At 38.3% G+C, this 24881-nt stretch overlaps 1 protein-coding gene across 5 annotated transcripts in view; it reads left to right on the plus strand.

Moving 5' to 3' along the window:
• Nucleotides 1–24881, plus strand: part of LOC129722872 (uncharacterized) — a 477511-nt gene that overhangs the window by 440373 nt on the left and 12257 nt on the right. For all 5 annotated transcript variants that reach the window (XM_055676678.1, XM_055676679.1, XM_055676680.1 and 2 more), the window contains 4 exons: nt 4051–4218; nt 4291–4489; nt 7606–7853; nt 19472–19556. In XM_055676678.1, coding sequence (XP_055532653.1) covers nt 4051–4218; nt 4291–4489; nt 7606–7853; nt 19472–19556 — 700 coding nt within the window. The remainder of the gene's footprint in view (nt 1–4050; nt 4219–4290; nt 4490–7605; nt 7854–19471; nt 19557–24881) is intronic.

Here is a 24881-nt window from a genome sequence, read left to right on the forward strand (position 1 = left end):
TTCTCTTTGGCTGTTACAGTAGTACAGCATATTTTGTCAATTGCTGCATCATCCTTCTGGACCCGCTTGGGATACTCTGCTTATTTGGCGGCTTCTTCTTTAACTTTGGAGTTGACACCTTCGATGATAATAGCGGGGCTCTGGGCCCATAACCTATTTACATTAGGTAATAATATTCTTCGGTTTTATTTGTCGAATTAAACTCAAGGTGACTATCTTCCGTCTCTTCTTTAGAACATAAAGCATCATCGAACTCACCAGCATTTTTAAATATAAATCTCAGCTGTCGGCTTGCATAACCAATTGTCATAGATAGATAAGGCTTGAACGATAGCTTTTCATTCGGTATCACTCCCAAATCTTGACCTAATGACTCTGGTTAACCTTGTTCCAGTTATATCATAGTCGAAAAGAATTACGTTCTGAGTGCGGTGCTAACTAATAACGGAGCATTTATCAATACTTAGCATCAATCGATTTCTCATACACCAGTTGTAAAACAATTCTCTGAAGTCCTCGAGTCCGCGGATGATCAGAAATGTTTTTAAATCGTTGAAAAAACCCCGATTGAGGACGATTGCCGCATCATTGACAAATGTTGAAAACAATATTGGGTCCAGGTTACTACCCTGTGGTAAGCCAGAAGAATTTGTAAGTTCAACACAGTCATATTTTCCAATCCGTACATGGAGTTGTCTGCCAAATAAATGGTGCTGCAAGAATATCTGAGCACTGTTTCACTGTTTCCCATTATATAACGGGAATTACTCGTGGGCCAGGAGTTCTTTCACAAATAACATCCATGTTCAGGAATGCGTAATGGTACATCGATCAGAGCATAATCGATTTGCGCATCTATTGATCGAGATGCTACACAAGTATCAATTTTAATATAGAAATTGGGAATCAAATTTTTCGACACAACTGCCTTACTAGGGCCGCGATGCCTAGGCCGTCTTGGGTGTAGCTGACAAATGGCGTTATGGGGAACAGACGCTCAGACAAGCTGCTCTCCAAGGCGAACAGCTCTTCCTTCCCTGTTAGCTCACTGTCTTTTTAGTGGCCTTTTATGCTTTGACATAGAATTACGTCTTACGGCAACATTCTGGAATAAGGGGGCAAATTGAAATACCGAAAACATCTAGAGCGTTATGAAAATTGTTCAATTTCAAATAAGTAAAAAAATTAACAAGTGAAAACCGTAAATTTTCGCTAGCAAATATGTCGCCAGTTCACAGTTTACAGTTCATGCGAAGCGAAATTCACCAGTTTACACTGGTATAAAAGTGAAAATTGGCCGAAACTGACAGATTATAAACGCACTGAAACGACCGGTTTTCGCTAGCTGCTTGCGTTAAAAAAGTAAGTCCAACTGAAAAAGAGGCGATCCACAACCTTCAATTTCGCTAGATCGAATTTGGGTACTCGTGCATTTCGCATAAACTTTAAACTGCAAGCTGGTGAAATATCCGTGTGTTCCTCAACGAGGTTCTGTACCAACAATTGTGTTTCAGCAACCTTCGAGATTATTTTAAAATGACTTCAAGCCAATTTAACAGAGCTCCTTTTCAGGGTTATATTTAATTATTTAAAATTTACACAAGCATTCAATCATTTTGAAAAAGAGAGAGCTGACAGAAAATTATTATTACTGAAGTTTATCATTTCAGACCATTCTGACAAAATTTGGGCTGAATTTCGAAGAAAAATCAGTTTTATCTCAAGGTCATTTAGGAATTTCAACGCTCCAATCAATATTTCTGTTACTTTTTTTCGACGTTGGTTACGCCTTATTTTAGTCCTATTGACGATGCGAAAATTGCAATGAAAAAGTGCTCTTTACCAGGTTCTATAGCACCTTATTACCACTGAACGGATTTCGAACGCAAATATCTTGGTTACTAGTTGAAACTCCTTTTCATTTTGTAACATGATGAATACTGTTTCAATAGTAATGCAATGGAAAGTCGAATTGAAATTCATTCAAATTGAGTATGATTCGAATATCTTCATACAATTTTCATTAGAAATGCTTTCTTTCCCAACCCAGACATCAATCAGATAGGCAAAACAAGAAATGTGGCTGATTGGTATCGCTTTTAGGAAAAAATGGACTCAGTTGCAACAGCCAAAATGATACAAATGCATGTGAAAGCACATTCGTACTGTGCAACTTTTATCAGTTGACGTTTTTCTGCTGACGAATACGGTTGCGTACAGTAGCGTACGGCCTTCGTAGAAAAATTTAGTTGCTGGCGTGTGTACAAAAGATTTAATTTATGAAACCCTCACAGCGCGTTGGTAAAAAGCATACTCCTGTTGTGGAAATTTCGGCAGTAAGCGTCTTGCCGCTAATGCGTACAGTTGTGTGCGGCCTTGGCAGTAAATTTACTTACTTTTCTGTATATTAAAAAGTTAAATTGCAATTATGAATTTCATATGACTAAAACCAGGACAATTCATCATACTTTCCGCAGTCCTACGTCAAGCATGTGGATTAGTTCTTAGACACAAACCGTTCCACTTTTCCAATTTCACTAAGTGATATTTCAGATCCTTTCCTGTATCATATCCATTTATGTACGTGCGATGACTTTACCATGACTTGTTTAAGTAAATATTTTTATGTCTCCAATTATTTTGCGATAACCATTTTTTTAAACTTGAAAAGTCAGGTCAAACGTCGGTTATTCCAGGTATCGAAATACATTATATTATGATAATAAAACTACAAATTCTGGTTCGCAGTCGGCAGCGAGGATAAAAAATTTGCTTTTAGTTATTAAAATACTCGGAAGAAATTTCGGTAATACGCTTGACAAAAGTTGTTCTATACTTGGTAACATACTATTGGATTTGTTGGTGATCAAATTTGTTAAATTTAATATCTAGACGAAAGGAATTTCATCGGATAACTTTCTCTCAGAAATTGTCTTGTAAGGCGAACCAGCAGCTAGTTTAATTAATAATAGACAAAAAATCAATTGTCTCATTAGCAAGTAATGAAAGTTAAACTACTTTCAAAAATATAATGCAAAAATTGCCTTTAATTTGAAGTATCAAACACAGCCTATCTTTATCAAATCCTCACTTCCTGTGTCAGTAAAAAAATCATTTACGTACATTAGGAACCAACATCAAAACGTTGTCCATCGCTGCCGATTGACCATCCAACGTCAATAATGACATCAATTATTTTAACAGCTCCAGACTTTATCGCCCAATCTTCAAATTATGATAGACTCATCAACGCCGGTCGAGCTCATAATAGAATCAGACCGAAACCGCAACCTTCCAAGGTAAGGTTCCATTTTTTGCCAATTTTTCCGGACCACATCATCATGATGCCATGATGCCAGTCACCGCCGCGTATCATAAATCATCCCGCGTGGAATAGTTCGTCATTGTGGACATGTTTGCCTTCGCCAGTGACAGCAGCATCTATCGCCCGTTGATGGTCTATTCTTCACTGAAAACACAAAAAATAAATAAAGGTAACATGCTGTGCACCCCGTAGATCATGGTCTGAAATGAAGTCACCGAAGTGGCGCCGCATATTTATTTCCCAAATTTCATCAACAACGGGTCAATTTCATAGACACACTCCCTCGAATCTGCGTCGTCTGGAAAATAAACGGACAAACTGTGCCGTGAAGTGCATGGCAATTTCCAGCCCCATAAACATGCATATTTTTCTAAATATCAATTGATGTCCTTGAGCTGACATGCAGCAGATCTTGTTTGATACAATTCACTACACGCACCGTGACGCTTGAAGCTGTGCTTGTCGTTGCGCACCCTGATGTCATTTATGATGGTGGGATAATGAAACGATCAAAAAAAAAAAGAACAACCACAGCCGAAATTGCATCATTATCTGTCGAAATTGCCATCGCTGGTGATGAATGAGCAGACGATTAGTGTTAAATTGGCTTGGAATGTGCAATTTTTTTTTTTGTTCAGGTCGAATTGCAAGGCTCAGATGTCAAACAAATAGCGGAGATTTTTTTTACCTCAAATTCATTATCGGATCTTTTCTTTCATTTGCAGGGAGTGAAAATAAAAATGGACGACGCCGGGAATATACTCATCAGACGCTATTCGAAAAGCAACGTTTACGTCAAAAGCACAACCAGTCAGCCGAACGAGGAAACGGCCATCGGAGCAGACATCCTGAAGCTTCCCGGGCAGGCCATCGAGAGCGAGAAAATAGTTAAGGTGAGAGCTGATGTTTGAAGAGTTTTTTATCTTACTCATTGTTCTTTTCTTTTTTTTTTTTTTTTTACACAGTTATTTGATATGAAAAAGTTCCAGTCAAACGTGAACCGAGAGCTGCGACGTGCCTATCCGGACCGCCGCCGGCTCGAAACCCAGTGCCTGTCGGCGATCGCCTTCGGTAAATCGGAAAACGATGTCCTAGACTGTCCGATTTGGGTGCTGATCATAAACGTAGTCGCGATGGATATGCTGAAGAGTAAACTACCTCCAGGTAAGCACGTTGTTCCAATTATTCTAACGGCATTGTACCGGTTCGAGAAGAGATTCTACAACGACCAAGTTAGATAACTTTCCGATAGAGCAAACAAAAAATTGGCGGTTAACACGAGCAATCGATAAACTGCCGTAGTTCAAGTTCACTAGAGCCAGGAGAGGAACTTCCGCCAGCTTGCCTCGAGCAAATCCCCACTGGCAACTGTCAACGTGATATCAATTTTCCTAATGGGCTTTTCATGACGATCGGCAACAGCGATTATCAATCCCGACTTCGCTCCACAACAAGAAGATACCCGCACTACCTGACCTTCCAATGGCTTCGTTTAGCCTGATGCCACCCAGCAGTGCAGTGAACCGAACGGGGCAATTTGGAGGGATCTGAAATATATGGTTCCATTATCAGAACAATGCCGATTCCTTCTCCTCCCCCTTCGTCACACTCTAGCCTAGCTTTACTAGCAATCTAAGCTTCGCTGTAAAATACCCAAGAATCCTACGGTTTGGTTCCCAATCTAGCGGTAGCGATCTTCCAATTCCATAGTGCTCCCCGCAAACACACGTGACGGATCGGGCCGGGCTAGACCTCAGACCCCGGGTGGGACTATTATGAAATTTGTTGCTGCAGTTGCTTGCACGTATCCTTGTTATCGGCATGTTTTCATCTCGACATACTGTCATAACGACTATTCCAAACTGGACAGCAGGATGAAGTGTGGAGTCCACGCGGGAATGGCCACGTAAACATTCGTTGGATCATTGTTTTGCTCTCGACTCGACACAACAGCAGCAGCAGTAGCGGTGGGCAATTAATTGTTTATGTTGCTTCCACCCTCGCGCGCGCTCGCACACACGGTTGTCTGCACCAGAACAAAGAGGATTTCCTTTCTATTTCCAGGTGACGGCCAGCGAGCGGTGATTGTACCGTTAGACTTAGAGACTCGTTCACTAGAACAGTTGCAGGCTGCAGTTTCGGGTTACAAGTTGCATCACGCACGGCAATTTATGACAGACGTGCTCCCGAGGTTCTAAGAAACGCGCTGACAAATTATTCCTTTCATCAACGACGACGACAGCTAGACGACCGGAAAGTAACAGTTTCGTTCCAGTGGAATGACTAAGTCCTTTCCTTTTTCGTCGGCACTGACATTTCAACTTATCTGCGCACTTTGCAAATCTTGGCTTTTGTCTGTAGCGAGCCTAAACTAGCAGCCCCGCGCCGATTGCAGCTACTATTCTATAATAAGCTGATTTATGTGTCCCATTAAACGCGCTTTTGGATTGTTATGGGCAGGACAATAAAACGCTGATATGGCGAAGGTAATCCGCGCTACGATCAGGAAGGAATCGTACAATAATGACACGGTCTGGCACTTTGTTATATTGTGTGTCACCGAATGATTTCAAATTAAAGTTTGACGTTTGTGCTTGACAGACACTTCCTCTCAGTGATGTTGAGCTTTTAAAGTACCAATTATAGTTGATTCCTTCCCCAACAATTATATGTTTTTTTTTTTGTTTGAATACAGAATGATCAAACTGTGATAAGAATGTGTCAAATTGACTTGTTGTTTTAATGGAGAAAAAACATCAATCGAAAAAGCAAAGAACCCGCAACAGAATTTCAATTTGCCCTTATTCGAATAATTACTTGCACAACGAAAAAAAACATTTTCAGTCTCGTCATCCAGCACGTGCGAAAATAAACATATAAAAAATTCTAACTGTTAACGGCGGTAAATGCGGTCACAAATAAACCGTGTAATTAAAATATGCAAACAAAGAAACTTCACAGCGAGAGAGAGAAGTAAAAGCAATCACTAGCATGCACTTTATCTTGGCGTGACACTGACAGCGTCTTCATCTTTGGAACATCGAAACTCGCTAAGGGGATTGTCAGAACCGCGAACACAACAACAGCAAAAAAGCAAGTGGTAAAGATAAACAAAAAGTCCAAGAACGTGACCTAAAATCGGCTGAAGCCAGCGCAGTCACTCAAAAGTGCGATTTTTATTTCTCAGGTCTCGCTGCGGCTACCGAAGCAACCGACCGGAATAATGAAACAAGCCAAAATCCCCAACCACGTCAGTCCAGATTGGGCGCGGGGATTATTGACGAGACGATTTCTTTGGCCATTTCTATAGGTCATAAATTACCGAAGCGGAGAACGCGTTCTCATACGTTACTCGATCATGATGTAGCCTTAGAATAAAATCTTGTTACTGGTAAAACACGAACGGAATACTAATCATCAAAGTCCAATGAAAAAAAAAACCTAACTCGAGATCAACTTAAGAATCTGAAGCTGTTCCAGGCACAGACAAATATTCCATCACTTTCTCGTCTGCAGTCAGTCGGACAGCAAAAACCGCGAAGAATGAGTAGTACCTTAAAAATTCCATTCTTGTGTTGAAATTTTAACTACTTTTCTGTGCACCGTGATGCATTAGCTCGAGTCATTCCTCCGTCCAGGTTCCATAGTGCATACCTCGAAAAAATACGACCACCAAATTATTCTGCCCCGTCTCGCAATTTGTCAAGTAAAAATTACTCTCTGATACTTAATTTGAACAAAAAATCCCGCGAGACACGCGGTGCGCCGAGGATTGATGAGCTTCTTACGGCGGAACGCATTAGCAGTCCAGCCGAACACACCGGGAACAGGTTCTTAAAGGTCGATATTGATTCGGGTACGAATTCGGGGAAGCGACCGCTGCAAATTAGCGTTGCTGAATGTGAGGGAATTCACTTGCTCTGACGAACCGATGAAGGAAAAGCAAACCTTTGTCAACTGTTGGTCATATTTATCTGATCTCGGGATCGGACACAGAAAGAATTTGAAATTTAAATCCTCCGAAAGTTCTAATATTGTAACACCATCTTTGCTTCATCATCCTGCCGAATTTCAATAACGCGTATCCGATTAGATCGTCTAGAAAGCCGATCCGCTCCCTCGACACTTATACGTCAATTTGCATTCCTTCGCATATTAGAACCAGTTTGACAAACCGAACCGAAAACCTTCAGAAGCGATGAATGCCAAAAACAGAATAACTAATTCCGTCATTCGTTTTTTCTTTCCTCTGCTCGTTTGCTTCTCTTCCCACCCGACAGTTCATCGCCCGGTGGACATTAAAAACCGGCCCCGGATTCCGATCCCCGACGAGGACCCGTACAGCATCGCCGGAAACGGGGGCGGCAGCTCCGGCAGTTCCGGGTTTGGCGCGAGTGGCAGCGGCATGGTTGGATCCTCCCGGGACCACCTAATGGGCCAGGGGCAAGTCATCGGACAACGGCGCAGCGAGAAACCACCGAAGCTACCTCCGCGGGATAATCTGTACGCGTCGCATGATGTTATGAAGGTGAGTAGTGCCCGACAGGGGAAGCGTTCTTGATTTTATCAAGCTGTCCCAGAGATCAAATTTTAAAACGATTTAGCATATGGGACTTAGACCATTAGTGGGGAACAAAACTTAAATCCCTGAAAGGGTGAGATAGAATAAAAGTTATTCTACCGTTACTTTTTGCCACGGTGATTAAGCTTCTCGCCGTTTTATATTCATTTCCCGTGTAAAGTTATCTACTAAGACGCAACACTGAGATCATCGTACAGAAAATGTACTGTTGTGAATTAGGATGTGAGCCATTAATTACATATTTCAACAGTTTTGATATGAAGCTCAACCTTAGCAACACGTGTGTATTCAACGTTTCACTTGAATCAAAATAAAATTAATTATAGAGCTCGAGGGAAATGATTTTACTTCTCTAGAATAACCACTGAAATACTTTTTGGGAGGAAGTATTCACTCAACTCAATTTATAAAGTATTCACTCACTAAATTGCTTGTAAAATAAGAGAAACAAAGTTTGGAAAAATATTGACCACACCCTAGATTTTTTTTTATTCTCTCATTTGGAAATCACCTATTTTTTAATTTATTCTTCACTGGATGATAATACGCTGAATGATTATGTTTTTACTTCATTTACTTAATTTTCAGTGTTAGTAACTTAACAAGATATTGATTGGTTTGGTTAATTGTTTTGTTTTTATTCTTCACGAATACGCCATATGAAAAAAAGTTACTTCTTCATAAACAAATTTTCCTGATAAGAAAATCTTACATAAGTTTTACAGGGGGAGGAGGGTAATGCAAAATCTTATCAAGCTTTATTATGGGAGGAGGGGACGTCTAAATTTTCGAAAATAGTCCTTACATAATTTGTGGAAGACGCCTGTTGTGTAAGGTCAGATGAAACAAATCGGGGTGAATAGAACAGATGTGATTTCCCAGTAACTTATGTGTACTAGGGTATTAAGACTGTATAGAATAAAAATTATCATCGAATTTCAAAAAAATTTTTAGTAGGAAATGAATGTGCAGTTCTCAGTTGGATTGTTTCTTTCAATTTAATGACCAAACATTCTTTTTGAACCACCTGTAAAAAACGTTATTAGAATAACATGTTGCATATGCCAAACAAGAAAAAAAAACTTTCCCAAAACCAATTGTTTGTTTCTGTTAATGGCAATACATAAGTGATCATTCGTAATTTAACTTGTTTTTCTCCTTTGGAAACATGCATTAATGTTTTGTAACAAAATGTAACGAGGGGGAGAGTGGCAAATATAAAACTAAGAAAATAATTTGGAATTTTTCTTTTTTTTTTGTCTGTTTAGGGTCATTTTTATTACTTGTAAGGCTACGTAATTATCTAGAGGGGTGTCTGACTTTGTGACGAAATGCTACGATGAGGGAGGGGGAGATTTAAAAATCTAAAAAAGCTATGTCATTTATGGATGTTTCTTTTAAATATCATAAAATTTCATTATTTTCGTTATTACCACCACCCTTACGGAATCTAATCGGACCAAGTATAAGATGGGTAATATGAACATTTTTTCTGCTCAACCACTATATTTTTAATAGTTTTTGGACCACCCTAGCAAAAAATAAATTAGCCGTCCCAATGTCCCAATATTGAAAATCTAGACCGAGGTGCCAAAAAAACTTCAGAATATTTTTATTAGGCTAAAGAGTTGCTCAAAAAACGGCCCAAAGTCCCAGAAACGATTTTCAATCGAAAAATTTTTTTCGCCGTTTTATGTATTTTTTAGTCATTTGGTATCAATCATTTTTTTCGGTCTTTTTAATTTCATGTACGCTCTCTTGATAGATTTTCGAGGTCAAAAAATCACAACTTTGGGCGCTTCGAAGCATTCCTAAATTATGTCCGATTGAGGTGAAGTTTTGCACAGCTCATTAGTTTAGGCCAATGAACAAAATGTGTACTTATACAAAGATTTTATTACCCTGCAAAGTTAATTTAATTCAATTAATTTTAGGAAAGTTTTTTCCATCTCTGAAATACTCGATTAAGATTTTGCTTTAACTTTTTTTGAATTATCCCATCAAAACTGTCTTTGAACAACCTTTAGAGCATTTCTATAAGAAAATTGTTGAATGATGAAATTGTAAATATCTCGATCCTATTCAAAGTTATTGAAGTTTTTTTTTTTTTTTTTGAAAAGATGCCGTTGTCATTTTTTGTTGTTCCTTTCAACGCAAAGATAAAAAAAATCTTTTGATATCATTTTGAAGGGCACATTCGACTCTATATGAAGAAAACTTCAAAAACATGTAAGTTTATTATTTTTGAGTAAATTTCAAACAAAACCGATAGCCAATAGTGTTTTTTGAAAAAAACTTGAAATTTGATATGTCGCAAGCAAGATTTCGCTACCGTTTTCAATCTAGCCTATGTCTCTGGTAGAGTACTTACCCAACGGAACAACGGAAAATCTCGCAATGTCCCCTACTGTCCCAAAAACTATGATAAATTTGTGATCTTTTGAAAAAAGTTCGATCAAATTCGATTTAGGTCTGGCGGAATGGCATGTAAAAGAATTTTAATTTTTTCGGCTCTAGAGGAGTGATGTACGCAAGTGTTAAAAATAAAATGTTATTTTAATCTGCATGCACTCTAACTTGTTTGTAAAACAATGATTCTGTAATTTTTATATACAAATTAAGATACTCCATCGGGCCTTTTCATCTGATTGCCAACATGAACGATTCACTGCATCTTGCGTCTAGCATAACTGGAATAAGGCAAAACTTAACCCTCTCCCGCTCACAAGGTTTATCATTGAAATTTATAGCTTCACGAGAAAATTCAAGCTGAACACTTTGTAGACTAACTAAAATTACTGTCAACTGTAGTATTTTAAAGAAAATGCCTAGTGATGCTCTGAGGCAGCATATAAAAGTTTATGGAACAGTCGTAAGCACAACAAACTATTTTATGTCAAGAGATGATGATTATAATTCTTGGTGCTCTAGAGTCACCATGAGCGGGAAAGGGTTAACAAAAAGATGCAGCCAAAACGACTGTGGCCTCTTGTAACATCTCTCAGTAATAGCACTTTGCTTTTGCGCAAACAACTCATTTTACTATGGGATGGTGCGATTGTTGGACATAACTGAGCCGCAACGGCGCTGATTAAACTGAAAATCTGGTACTTTAAAAAAAACCCTAACGAGCTCTTGCTATTCATCTCAAATGACATCGAAACTTTAGAGCCAAAAATAATCATCTCTAATAAAATCCAATCGATAAACTGGTTCAACAGTTAGGAATTTTTGAAAATAAAATATATCGAATAAAGCTGTTTTTTTCTGGTCACCCTATTTCGGAACTGGTATTTAGTACGAAATTGTTTCAAACGCAATTTTATGATGGAAGCAATAGCTCAAATTGTTGCCCATCGCTAGCTACAACTCTGTCCCATCTTTCTGGCAACACTTGAATACCCTCACGCTAAAATTTTTGACGCTGTCTACGAATCAAGCCTTATTTCGATGTCTTTATATGAGCAGAAATGCTGATCAGACAGACGATATGCCCTCGAACGGAAAAAAATCGGACAGTTGGTGAGGTAGAACTTCGCATTCGAGCGGTTCTATGGATGTTTTCATGACTTTGGCAGTATGAGACCGAGTGTTGTCATGCAGTAGAATCACTTTTCGTGCCTCTGCTCGTATCCATGTGTCTCCGTAGAATCCCCTCTTTTTGCCGCTGAAGCAGTTGTTCATAGACGAAAAATGACGTCCCTCGGTTTCAAATCATGAAGAACTTAAGTTCCTTGTTTCAAAATCTCTCCCAAAGCGTTAAATTGCTTGGATGGTTTGAACTTCTAATACCGAAGCAAGTTGTTCCTGCGTTTGACATGGATTGTTATCGAGCGATTCCTTCGTTTTCGAATGCTTATAATCTTCCTTCACGTGGACAATGGTCAACTTCGGAATTATCGGCTTTAAACCAATAACGGCACATTGTTTCACTTTGAGAAGAATTTCCGTAAACTTTTTTGAACTCTAGATGAGCTTCGGTCGCTGTTTGCTTTGAATAATATGAGAAGAGTAATACTTCCCGCAAATGACGATTATTTTGCACAAAATAATGCAGTTTCACACTAATAAAAGTATACGACGTAACAATAAAATCAGTAATATGTCAAATCAGTTTATTCACCATATGTCTCAGCTTTGTTCGTCACGTTTTAGATATGACCAGCACTTACTGCTGGCGCCATCTGTTAAGAACATAGCTGCGTATCTGATACTATAGTGGCTTGGATCACTTTCCATTTCTAATGGTTCTGGAATAAATAAACGTTGGTTATTTTGTTTTTCAAAAACGTTTAAAGACTCGATACTTAATTTTTTATTATTCCACTTCCTTTGGTTGTGTTCTGGGTCTGGCATCAAAAAGCATGTTGGATTCTCTTTAAATTTTGAAATCTTTTTTTGTTTTGACTTTTTCTAATTTTTGAAAGCTGTTTTCTATGATTCCAAGTTAATGATACTTTAATTTTGATGTACTTTAATTTTTTTTGAAGTAGAATACTTCTCTCAGGAAGCTCGGCTATATAGGGATGTGAAATGAAAATCTAAAACTGAAAAAAGTGAAAAATATGTCCAATTTCAAATGCTAATAAATCGGTTAGTATTCGATGGATTTCCTTCGTTCTTGCAGCAATAGATTGGAAAGTCTTCCAAGATTCTTCCCAAAATAAGATAATTGTAATTTTATTATTCACACTATTGTACTATTGAAAATAGTCAAGCCTTGTCAAAACGAAAAATTCGACCTCTGATTGGTCGTTATATGCTTGCTTCCCAAGCACGGTCGACAGGATCAAACATGCTATTTGGCCTATATAAGAGCCTGTTTCAGCCGGAGCCGCTCATAATAGTTCTAGACAGCGACAACAGCAGTCGTCCTTCCTTAGCAGCAGCACTAGCCCTGTGGTTGGTCACCACGTCTCAGGAGCAGCGCGGTTTTTCTCTGCGTGTGTCGCCAGACAGCCATTATTCTTCCCGTGTTGGGGCAGCATGAAGATTGCCACCAGGAAATCCAATTTTGGAAATCAAAATGCCTTTTTCAAGGCAAATAAGCAAGTCATTGAAAGTTAATAATTTTTGTCAACGCAAGCAAGCATTCTATGTTGCATCCTAGCAATTTAAATCTGTCGCACCCGTCGAATTTACTAAATGTAAAATAGCATGTTGTCCGTGTATCTTAATTCCCCTAATGTTACGGCAGCTCAAAAGTTGTAATCAGCAGCCGATTTTGAACCGCAAAATGCTTTTTTCTAGGCAAATAAACAAATAATTGAAGGTTAGTAATTTTCTGGCATCAACACAAGCAGACATTCTGTGCGGAATGCAATCAAATTCTGTTGTAGTTGTCTAATTTTTACTTTTACTTTATTTAGTAAACCCTCCACTGTAGGGGCAGCGCAAAGGCTGCGATCATCATGACCAACTTTGAATAACAAACGGTTCACGTTTATTCACTAAAAATTCATCCAATTCAAAACAGGATTTTTGTCTAAGTACAATAATTTGCACAAAAAGACATTAAAAATTTTACCGCATTATCAGACGCGTTTCTCCAGTCATGCCTCGTGAACGTGAAGGTTCCCTATCACAGTTACAACACGTGGAAAATGTCTTTTGAAGTAGAATACTTCTCTCAGGAAGTTCGGCTACATAGGGATGTGAAATGAAAATCTAAAACTGAAAAAAGTGAGAAATATGTCCAATTTCAAATGCTAATAAATCGGTTAGTATTCAATGGATTTCCATCATTTTTGCAGCAATCGATTAGAAAATCTTCTAAGATTCCTTCCAGATGCATTTAATTGCAATTTTATCATTCGAACTATTGTACTATTGAAAATCCTTAAGCCTTGTCAAAACACAAAATTCGACCTCTGATTGGTCGTTATACGATTGCTTTCCCAAGCACGGTCGGCAGAGTTATGGACCTAGTAAATTGGGAATGCATCATTTGGCCTATTTAAGAACTTCGTCAGATAATAAACAGACATTTCATCGGATATTAAATTGAACAACAGAAATTTGAATGAATATTTGAAGATTTAATATTTTCTCGTTTTGCGCTATAATCCAAAGTTAATTATCTTCATCTACATGCATGCTCTGACTATTATTACGTGTTACGTGCGTCGCTTAGTGTTTGGCTACGGTTATGCAGAACGCAAATAACGGCGCGATGCGATTCGGCAAGACGAAATGTGTTGAAATGTTTAGGTCTACTTCGCCTTAAAAAGAGCTGTATATTTCACCACGGTAAAGCGAATCGCATCGCGCCGTCATTCGCGTTCTGCATAACCGTAGCCTTTGTTCCGTTCCCGTTTGATGATGTCGTATTAAATGTGCATATTACAATTCGGCAGCACTTCAACTTCTCATTTGCACAAAATTTAAAAATATTCAATGAACTTCATTCAAAATATCAAACAAAAAGAAATTACAATACTGCCAATGAACGGTCAACGTTTATTTACTGGAAAAAAAAAGACTGACACGCAAGCAGCCGAGTTATCTTTCTTGTAAAAGTATTCTACTTCAACCTTGCGGTCGTGGCTTTGCATACAACCTTCCTGTGATTTTTTTTAAAATATTAGGACTTATCATCACTTTTTATTAGAGTGCCAATGGATTGCATGCGAAAAAATTTGCCTACGAGTTGAATTTACCAGTAGGTCTCCTCGTAAAAGCCCCCATGCAAAATGTTGGCCTAATAGGACTTTAAGATGTGTATCTTTAAAGCGATCAAAGTTTCACTTATGTGATCGATGAAAACTTATACAAAAATTATCGAGATGAAATTATCGAAATCGTCGAAATCGAGCTTTTCTTTGAACCAAGCAATGCATAAAACTTCGAGATCTAAGTTTGTTTGCTTTATTTTCATCGGCCAAAAAAGCTTCTTGGTTTTGAAACTTTATCGTTATCCTATTTTTGTTGCATACTCATTTTGCAGCCATGCGGTCATTGCTGTTTCGACTGTGGAAAACAAGGTGTCTAGTATCAACACTTTATTCTGGCGAAGCAATTTCGAAAAATACACTATGCAACAAAAGGTTGCATCGAGTATCTGTATGTGGGTAAGAAATTTTGTGACTATACTTCTGGGAGCTGGAATTTTGCATAGAGACTTTATTCGAGAACACGAAACCTGTGAGATTATTTGAATTTAAACAGCACGTGCATTGCACGGTAAGCGGTATCACTAATGAGAGCAGTAAAACACTTCATCTTTTAAGAGCTGGTTCTCTCTCTTCAATACTTTCTCGCACTCATTTTTCTACTGCACAACATCCCGTATAAGGGATGAGAGATGTGCGCCAAGTCACTGTTTTTTTAATGTCGTCTTGTAACATGATAGTAATTGATTTAGGTAACTCCCTGTTTCTCAACCTGCCACTCTTTTAAATACTCTCAAAATTCACATTTGTCGTCAAAGCCCGCACCCCCTCCCCCCACAGTCGAGGTTACGCCACACATGCATATACGGTAACTCAAATATTGTATAATTTCATTCTTTTTCATCTTTTTCATAGTTTGCTATTGAAGTATTAAAAAAGTTTTAATCCATCAGTTCCTATTTTTTATTCTGACAATATTTCCTTTTTGCCTTTCGATGGTACACTTTCTAGAAGATTCTAATTCTGTGACGATTTTGGCTCCCGAAATAGACTCAGTAAAACATCGAAAGTCGCTTCCTCGAGCTCATACTAACTAACATATCGATTATCGAAGACTCTCTGCATCTCCAAAGACTGTGACGGAAAGGAAAAGGTACATATTTGTCGGCGTGGTATATGATAGATTCTTATACTTGTATCCTTCTTTCTACACTCACTACTGCTCTTTCTTACCAAGCCTTGTTAGTTACTTCTGTCATGTATTAGTAATTACAATTACCTGGAAAACTTCTTTGGGTATCATCCCGATTCCGGTAATACCTATATTCGACCAAAATTGATTCTCTCCCAGAAACCGAAAGTCGTCATTTTGAAATTCTAAATGGTCTCTGGGGTCGTTTTCAGGTCTCTTAGTTTCTGAAAATACCTACATTGGATGGCCACTAAAAGCCACGGTGGAATTTGTTCCTGTTCTGTATCTGTATCCTAGGACTATTTTGGGGGCATATCACCATGAAAATGGCATGTGGAAGGATTTTTATGAACAATAATTGTAAGATTCTATTCAAATATTCGTGATATTCCTCAGTTTTCGGAAAATTGTCAAAGTTTCAAGAATTTCAATTTGTGGGTATCCGGGTACCCCATCGGACATGTAGGGGGTAAAAAAAGTTCATACCAATTTTGCTTAATTTTGTTTTTATTGACAAGCAAGTTAGTTATAAAATAGGGTTTGTATGCTATATCTAGTAAATTTCTATCTTATGTTTTAATTAGGCTATTCTTGTGTACCTCTACTGAATTGTTTGTCCTACCATGTTTAATTCTGGAGTTCGGATCTAGAAGTTCTGTAACTACAAATGGACCGTCGCAAAATTGACTTCTAGTTTACCTAGGACTTTTTCCTGGCTTTATTATTTTATTTGTCTGCCTACCAAGAATGCGCAGCTTTTAGCTGTTTGACTTAACCAAGATAAATGCAGTAGAAGGCTGTGTTACTTATAATTGAAACTTTTTTTTCCTCTTTTGCTGATGCAAACAATAGTTCCGTCCTAGCATCTTAATATATTTCTGGCGTAAAAAAAATAAAATCGTAAATTTCGCGTTGGCCGTATCATACGCGGTATCTAACCTCACGTTGAAGTTTTGGTGACCTACGCCCTATAGTCTCCGTGTGTCTAACTTGACTTCGAACTGTGTCGATTCCGTTCCTTGTAATCGCCTTTGTTGCCGTCAAAGGTTTATTTGAATCTTATCATCCCTCTCTTGAGTACTGCTCCCAACCCCTTCTGACCGTCGACACCTCTTTTTTGGCAACTTGCTGTTTAAATAGAGCTCAATCGCTTTCAGGTTTCTTCATTTTTCTATTTTCTGTCCTTCTTTCTGGTGTTTTAAAAACACACCTATGCCCGTTTGTATTTAACTTTTTTTTATTTTCCGATAACACATGTTACTCATTCCTTTAAAACTGTTCAATACTTTTGTGTGTTACCGTTTCCATTGGATACAAACGATCAGATATCTTTTCAAAAAACAAATTTTTTCTCCGTTCCTAAGCTTAAATTTATATAATTTTCCAGTTTGCTCTATGCTATACACGTTTTCAATGGTTTTGTCCTAATTTGTTTTTATAGCTAGTCAAATGAGGAATGGTCATTTGAGATGTTCTTGGTTGAAAAAACGTTTTTCATCGAATTAGGATCGTTTATTAATTTGCCATTAGGAATATTTCTTAAAATTTCATTTCTACCCTTTTGGGCAACCACTCTCGGCAATTTGAAATGAAATTTAAACTCAATTTCTCCTTTCGTTCTTAAAAACCTTTTTAATGTTTACTATAAAAATAGCTTTAAATTTAAAAAATACTTTTGAACACACTATGTTCATCATTCCAAAACCCTAACAATAGCATTTACGATTCAAGTAAATAGCGAAACTATAAAAAAATACGTTCTAAATGACAAGAATTTTTATACTTAAACTTTCAATGAGTTTTGTCATAAACTTTGTTTCATCAGTAATTAAAATATCAAAAATTACAGAAGCTTCAACAAGCAACTCGTATCATTTGAAATTTTTGGTCGAGTCGAATCTACCAGACTTCTGTAATAGGGTCCTATATAAATTCAAAACAAATAAATAATTTACTCCGCTGGATTTTTTTTTATTCATGCCATATATTGTGATTCAGAAATTCTAGTGAAACCCAACGATTCAACAACCTCTGATTTTTTTTTCCTATTCCTGATTTCTGTTTAAGTCATATGAAATTATTAAATTATGTAAATAATCACTTGTTTAAAGTTTTCAAGTGGGGAAGAAAAATTGAGTAATTTTGAGCAAGACAACCAGATTTAATTAGTCCTGTTTTCAGGATCCAATATTGATTTTTTAATTTGTTTCTAATATATATCTTTCTTATATATAAAATAAAGTTACATATGTGCGACCGCCCATAACTTTACAACGGAGCGTCTGATTTGAGCTGGCTTTGTTTTGTAGTGTTCGGCGAGAAAACTAGGAAAATTCAAAGGAAAATGGTCGTGTTCACGAAAATAAAATTTCCATACAACGAAGAAATGATATCGAATACCACTCAATATGGATATTTTCTAAATAGAGCCAAAAGTCGAGGATGTCATTCCGATGAAACCAATCATTTCAAACGATTTGCCTTTTGACTTTGATTATATCCTATGGCCGATTCGTCGTGCATTTGCAGAGTATAAACAAATCGCAATTTGGAATGTTTAAAATTATTAAATTAAACACAAAAACGGGCGAGACGATGTTTGCCGGGTCAGCTAGTACTTTATAAATATATATAAAACGAATAAACGGCGACTCGTGCTATCGAGGCCATATCAAAGCAAAGCCTTGGTGCTACATTCCGATTCGGAACTTGACCTTCTGTTTATTTACACACAGACTTCGCAGCCGACTGTTTAGTGTACAGGACAATTGCGGGGCTAGCGCTACGATCCTACGTACATCAACAGTCTCTCCTGAGCCGAGACTCGAACCTACGACGACTGGCTTGTTAGGCCAGCATCGTACCTCGAGACCACCTGGGAGACATCGAGGCCATATTACCATCCATATTACCTGATATCCCATACAGTCGAGCTGTCATCGGATATCACCTCTGCTTCATGTTATCGCGGATATCATGTTCGGAAACCAATATAACCAGATTTGCAGCAGTTGGCAACACAACCACCCTAAAAATTCCGTAATTCGCGTTGCATGCGAGTAAACAGGAAGGAAATACTTTTACGTTTTTCATATCGCATATTTTGATAATTGCATATGAGAGTTTGCGTTGGTACGAGCCAACTAGCTGGCATCTCTGTCCTAATTGCATTGCTCTTGTTGTCTTGTTTTTGCTTTCTTCTCTTGTTTTTGTTTTCTTCTCTTTCCAATTGCCAAAGCAAATGTCAAACCATATCATCAGACTGTAGAGTGAACACTCGAGGTGATATCTGATATCATCTAGCGATATCAGGTGATATACGGCGTAATCTGAACAAGACATAAAATACAATTTATCAGAAAGATACGAAAACCGCAAAACGAATGTCGTGATGTTAGAAAGAAATTAAACACCTTTTGAGCGAATGTTCCAATTTTTCGCATTGTTTTCACTCTTAGCTTAAATAAAATAAAAAAGAATAAAATCTAAACAATACTTGGTTGGCCATACGACATCAAGGGTTCATGTATTATACTTCACAGTTTGTTTGGGAAACTTGTCTGTACCAATGGAAGGCTATGGGCCACCCTAAAGGTTTCATAAATGTGAAACACAATAAAATCCATCATTTCTAATCCGGTGATTTTTCACAACTCATTTTACCTGCTTCGTCTTTAAAGCAGTATTCAACACCTCTCAACTACAGAACCTGCGTGTCGAATCATCAATTAATTAATTCTAATGTTTCGCTTCTTCCGCAGCCCGATTACGATGACATCGAGGACGAGAATCGCGTCAAATTGCCACGAGGAAAATCAGACAAAGGCAAAGACAATAAAAAATATGGTAAGTAAAGAGGGCTATTCGTTCCGCAGCACGTCACCGTCATTATTTCACTATGCAAACACTATTTCCCATATATAGTTATGTACGCATCCGTTCAACCAAGCGTCGTCGGTCGTAGACCACACGCCGTCCCAACGCAAACGCGACGCATAATTCTCATCTCATCAAACGACTCCCTAGAGTAGGAACAATATTTTTTAACAGGGACACTTAGCTTCTGAACAACATAAGTCCGTCTGACGCCAATTCGATGCCAGCCACGAAGGTCATTCGTCTCTGAATCGTCTATGAAAAAGTCTGCGAGATCAGCTAAGAACCTATTATTTGCCCCCCGAAATAGGCCCATACCGTCGATGGTGAAACTCCGAAGGTCTCTTCTTCGAACAAAAAACAAAAGCCCTAGATGCATATTTGTTAGGCTTATCTACTGGCAATGCTGTGCAGCATAACTGGGTGGGAAATTGAATGGGATAGAAGAATTCGTTGTGCGCGGCCTAACCATGGACGGCGCAAACGCATTCTTCAACAAAACGGAGCACGGAACGGGAGGGATGATACATGAGGATGCGATCAATCGTAGCAGGAGGTCCACCAAACCGAACCAGCGCTAAACGGACCGGCCGCTATCTAGTCGTTCCCATTTAATTAAATTTAGATTACATTTTTCTTCCGAGAGCGCAATTGTTTCACTCGCGATTATTCTTGGCGGGCGACATGCTGCAAGAGTATCAGCGATTTTAGTGTGTTTTTTGTTATTGCTTTTAACACTGAAAGTCCCGTCGTGGCAGGCAGCTACAAGGGCTAGATAGAGTACACGTAACAATAACATCCAGATAAGCAGGGTCCATTCGGTAGGGCCGCAAGAATTCCCTTTCTTTTCGCGCTGGCGGCGGTTGGTTATCAGTTCAATAGGTTCGGCAAACGGTCAAAGACAACCGAAGCTGGAGAAATATTTGCTCTGATTGCAATTTTTGATAGCAGGGTATCCCGTGTGCAGCTGCTTATACACCTTTGCTGTGGCTTAAACCCTAGCCAGATAAACTCTTTATTTTTATTGCGCACTTTCAGTTCAATTCCTAATCCGCTGATCTACATTTCGGTTAGGGTAACAAAAATAGCGTCTAAGAACTCGTGATATAGTTGATCTGATTCTCCGTTAGGGTTGCAGCAGTGAAGGTTCAAAACGGGGGCACGTGAAAAATGCACGTGGACATTTTTGCCTTCTACAGTTTTAGTTTACAAGAGGCAAAAACTTGTGAGTTTAAAACTACTTTTCTCTATCAAACCAAGTTGGAAACTGCTCGTCTACCAGAGACGGTCATTGATGGATAACAAGCCCTGCATAATAAATCATAAAGTTCACTCAGCACGTGTGTTATTGAGGTTGAGGTTACGATGATCAGTATGACACTGCAAGATCAAGATAATGGATATGTATTAGATAGGATCAAAAAGGTGCCATGAATAATATACCAGCAACCACAAGAAATTACCGCTGAGAATTGTTTTCGACCCCAACAGTCAATATCAGAAATTATACTAGTCTTGCGTTCAAGTGATATTATAAGCGTGAAGTCATAACGATTTATTGTTGATGTTCCACGGCAAGTGACCAGAAATTGATTGAATTTTCAAATCGGGCTTCTATCTGTATACATGAGGAGCAAGTTACTGGCCTTTACTTTTTGGTGGGTACAGTGTCATTCCATATTTCACAGAACAGAAATAACAGTCGAAAATCTTGTCTATCTCTACGAAAATGTGTAGCAAAATCACAAAAAAAGTCGCATAGTTGCAAATGAACAACACTCAAACTCAAGCTAACGAGAATATTTTTGAATATATTTGGTATTCAATAAATTCAGATTGATCCGGGTTTATTGCCACAGCACTTAAGCATTTGAACGTGAAAATTAAATGCTTAGACGCTAACGTAGCAAATCCGGATTAAACTCAGTTTATTGTACATCAAAATTATTCAAAAATATTCTGGCTATTTTGCGCTTTTAGATAACGTACATGAAAGACTCATTTTGATGACCTCATTATCGTGGCAAAAGCCTTCGACAACAGAATCGATTTGATAGTTTTTAATAAAGAATCAAATAGGCATTAGGTCAGCAATTAAAATCGGAACTATTCTGTTTTTCTTTTTAGTTTCACTCTCCTGATTTCTATTTTTCAATTGACAGCTAAACTTGTCTGGTGGAAAAAATATTTCCGATAAATATTTATTAAATCCATTCGAAGTGTCACACTTGTATTTACATCGGGTATCTGATAGTGAATCAAATATATCAACTACATGAAGAAAGAGTACTGACTGTGGCACTCTCCGTTTTTTTTTTTATTAGAATCGTAATCTAACCAGGATCTTTATCTATAGTTGTAGTGATGTCCAAATACTTCTCGATTAATCTTAAAAGTGTTAAAGGGTCAAAAATTTGTCAAACATACATGTGTGTAAATCAGTCTTTTTTTTATTAAAAAAATCAAATTCAATTAGTACAGAATAAAGGAAAAACGTTTACTTAAGCTTTCTTTCTATCGAACAAAAATTACCGGACCATCCTCTTAACTCCTTCCATCAGGTTTTGTACAACCTTCTTGGTCACTTTGTTCGCCGTAGAACGCTGGTGTATAGTCTTGAACTACATCTCGTTAACAACTGTCTTTCGTCTCTTTTTGAGAACTTGACGACAGCCCAGTATTTTATTTATAGGGCGGAGCTCTTGTGTGTTGTGTTGGGAGGGCTCATGTTTTTTGGCACCACCAAGACATTAGTCGCGGCGTACCATTCCATCGCTCTTTGTCCTTAATGGCAAGATGCCAAATCCGGCCAAAACAGAACGGAACAACTGTGTTGCTAGAAGACGTTTTTTTTTACCTGAAACACCAGCCACGTGCTGACGGCCGTTGGGGAAGAAAAGGAGAATGTATTACAACCGTTGATGCGAGAGACCGAGTTTTCCTTTGCATCTTTGTATGATTTTCTCCCGTTCATGTCCTCCTGGCAGTCAACAAACGTTCTCCAAATACTATTTTTACGTTGGTGACGGTTGATTTGGCCACATTCAACAATTTTGCCAACTTGGCGTGCGAGTAGTTCGGATTTTTTCGATGCGAGAGCAAAATCTTGATGCGTTGTTTTTCTTGTTTCGACGCCATTTTCACCACTAAAAAGCAAATCTAGATAAACATTTCAAAAGGTCCTGTCTGCTTTCATCGTTTTTCCGGAGCGTCTTTTCATTTTGGTAATGGTTCAGTTTTAGTAGCTCTTCCAAGAGTGGTTTTCGTTCAGAAGGCTAGAGTGATCCCTCTGCTATCAACTTGTGCAAATAACGTGTCATAAAACGTGTTTGATAAGTTGTGGTGATTAGCGGGGGCCTAGCGTGGTTGGTAACGTCTCCGCCAACCACGCTCGACGCCTGGGTTCGAATCCCACCGCCGACATAGGTATCGATGGTTGTGAGGTGGCGTGATCCACTCACAACCAACCCAACTGGTCTAGATACAATCCTAGCCGACACCGGGAGATTTTCTAAGGCGAAAAATCTCTGGGAACACGCCTTCCATCGCATGAGGAAGTAAAGCCGTTGGCGCCGGTCCGTTAATAAACGGGTCGTGAGTTAGGGCCCTGGGTGGAATCGCCTCCCCGGGCGTCGGTGATTGGCACAACAACAGTGGCGGAACTAGACCGACGGAAAACAAGCGAGAATAAAAAAAAAAAGTTGTGGTGATTGCAGGAAAGTGATCGATAAAATAATCGATCAAAGCAGATAGGACCTTTTGAAATGTTTCTCTAGAAATGTCAAAATCACACGTAAGGCATAATACTATACATACGTTTTCAAAATGAAGGGTGTTCAGGTTTTTTGATACACGAAAAAAATAATCGGCAAATTGAAGTTGACCAATGTACGATTGAAAAAATTTAATCATTAAGAATAGCAGCACCTTCAAAATTAAGCGAAGAAATGGAATTTTGATTGGCTGGCCAACTTTGCTAGAGCTCTGTCTGCCATACGCTGGGATGTTCTGCTTCTTTTCTTGAGTATGTCCTTCACAATTACTCAGATGCTTTTCCATCAAACATAACATTTTTATCGGAAAGCCATTGCAGAGTAGATTTGACGTAACGAGCCGATGCCAAATCTGGCCAGAATAGAGGGGAACGTTATGTTCTCTATATGCAGTCAACCAAATAATTTTGAGAATTTACTGTCTCTTTTGTGAAGAAAGCAGAAGCTCGACTGTGTTTTTGAGTCTTCCATCTTCCTTAGGTCTTATCGCCCATCAAGATGTACTTATTTGGGTTATCCAAAAATCCCTTATATAGCTTCCAAATTTTATTCGCGATGATGCTGCTCTGAAGTTTGTATGTGCACTTTCTATTTTTTGCATGTTTCCTAGTTATGTTATTCCGATGCTAGTCTCAAATTTTTTACCCAAATCACGAATAGAGGCAGATCTGTTTCCAGATAGTAACCCTGAATTAGACTGGAATGGAGAGTCGTGGATTACTATCTGGACACAGATCTGCCTCTATTCGTGATTCGGGTAAAAAAATTGCGACTAGCATCGGAATGACACAACTCGGACCAGGTTTTCGACCTCTTTTTGATAGATCCTCTAGTGATTATTCATAACCAAACTTTTCGATCAACCACTTTATGCCTTTCGGATGAACTTTAGTTCATTTCGCGATTCGGTTGAACGTCACTCCTTTTAAGCGCACCAAATGTGCTGAACTTTTCGAAAACATTCTTGTAAGCTTAACAAATTCTGTTGACTTTTAAACAAAACATTATGTGAAAACGCGATAAAAAGAATTGCACCACTTTGTGTGACAACCCATTAAATCAACCACTTGTCGTTGCACTCCTCAAATATAATTGAAACATTGCTAATTCTAATTGTGCGCTTTCAGTTTTTTTTTTTAAACAGTGTATTTTATTGACATGCCTCATATATTTTGAATTTATATCCTTTGTCATCAGTAACAATGTCATATTCTGTTGTATTCCTTCGGTTTAGCGATCTAACTGCTGGGAAGCCCTTTTATTACTTAGTTTTTGTAGCATAATTGGGATCCAAACGTGTTTTTACCGTGTTTTGGAAAGGAATGGGGCTAGATTGGGGTATGACTGGAATTCAGGAATACGTAGCGTTTGCATTTAAAAATGGACTTTTTTCGGGTGGTAAATAAACTAAGACAGATAATTGGATTTGATAATTTTTTCATGGAAGGTGATTATCCTAATTGCAAAAAAATTCAAGCGATCGCTCAGCAATCAACCGGAAAAATCACCATGAAGTTTTATT

The sequence above is a fragment of the Wyeomyia smithii genome, chromosome 2 (assembly GCF_029784165.1).
Source record: "Wyeomyia smithii strain HCP4-BCI-WySm-NY-G18 chromosome 2, ASM2978416v1, whole genome shotgun sequence".
Classification (NCBI taxonomy): Eukaryota; Metazoa; Arthropoda; class Insecta; order Diptera; family Culicidae; genus Wyeomyia; species Wyeomyia smithii.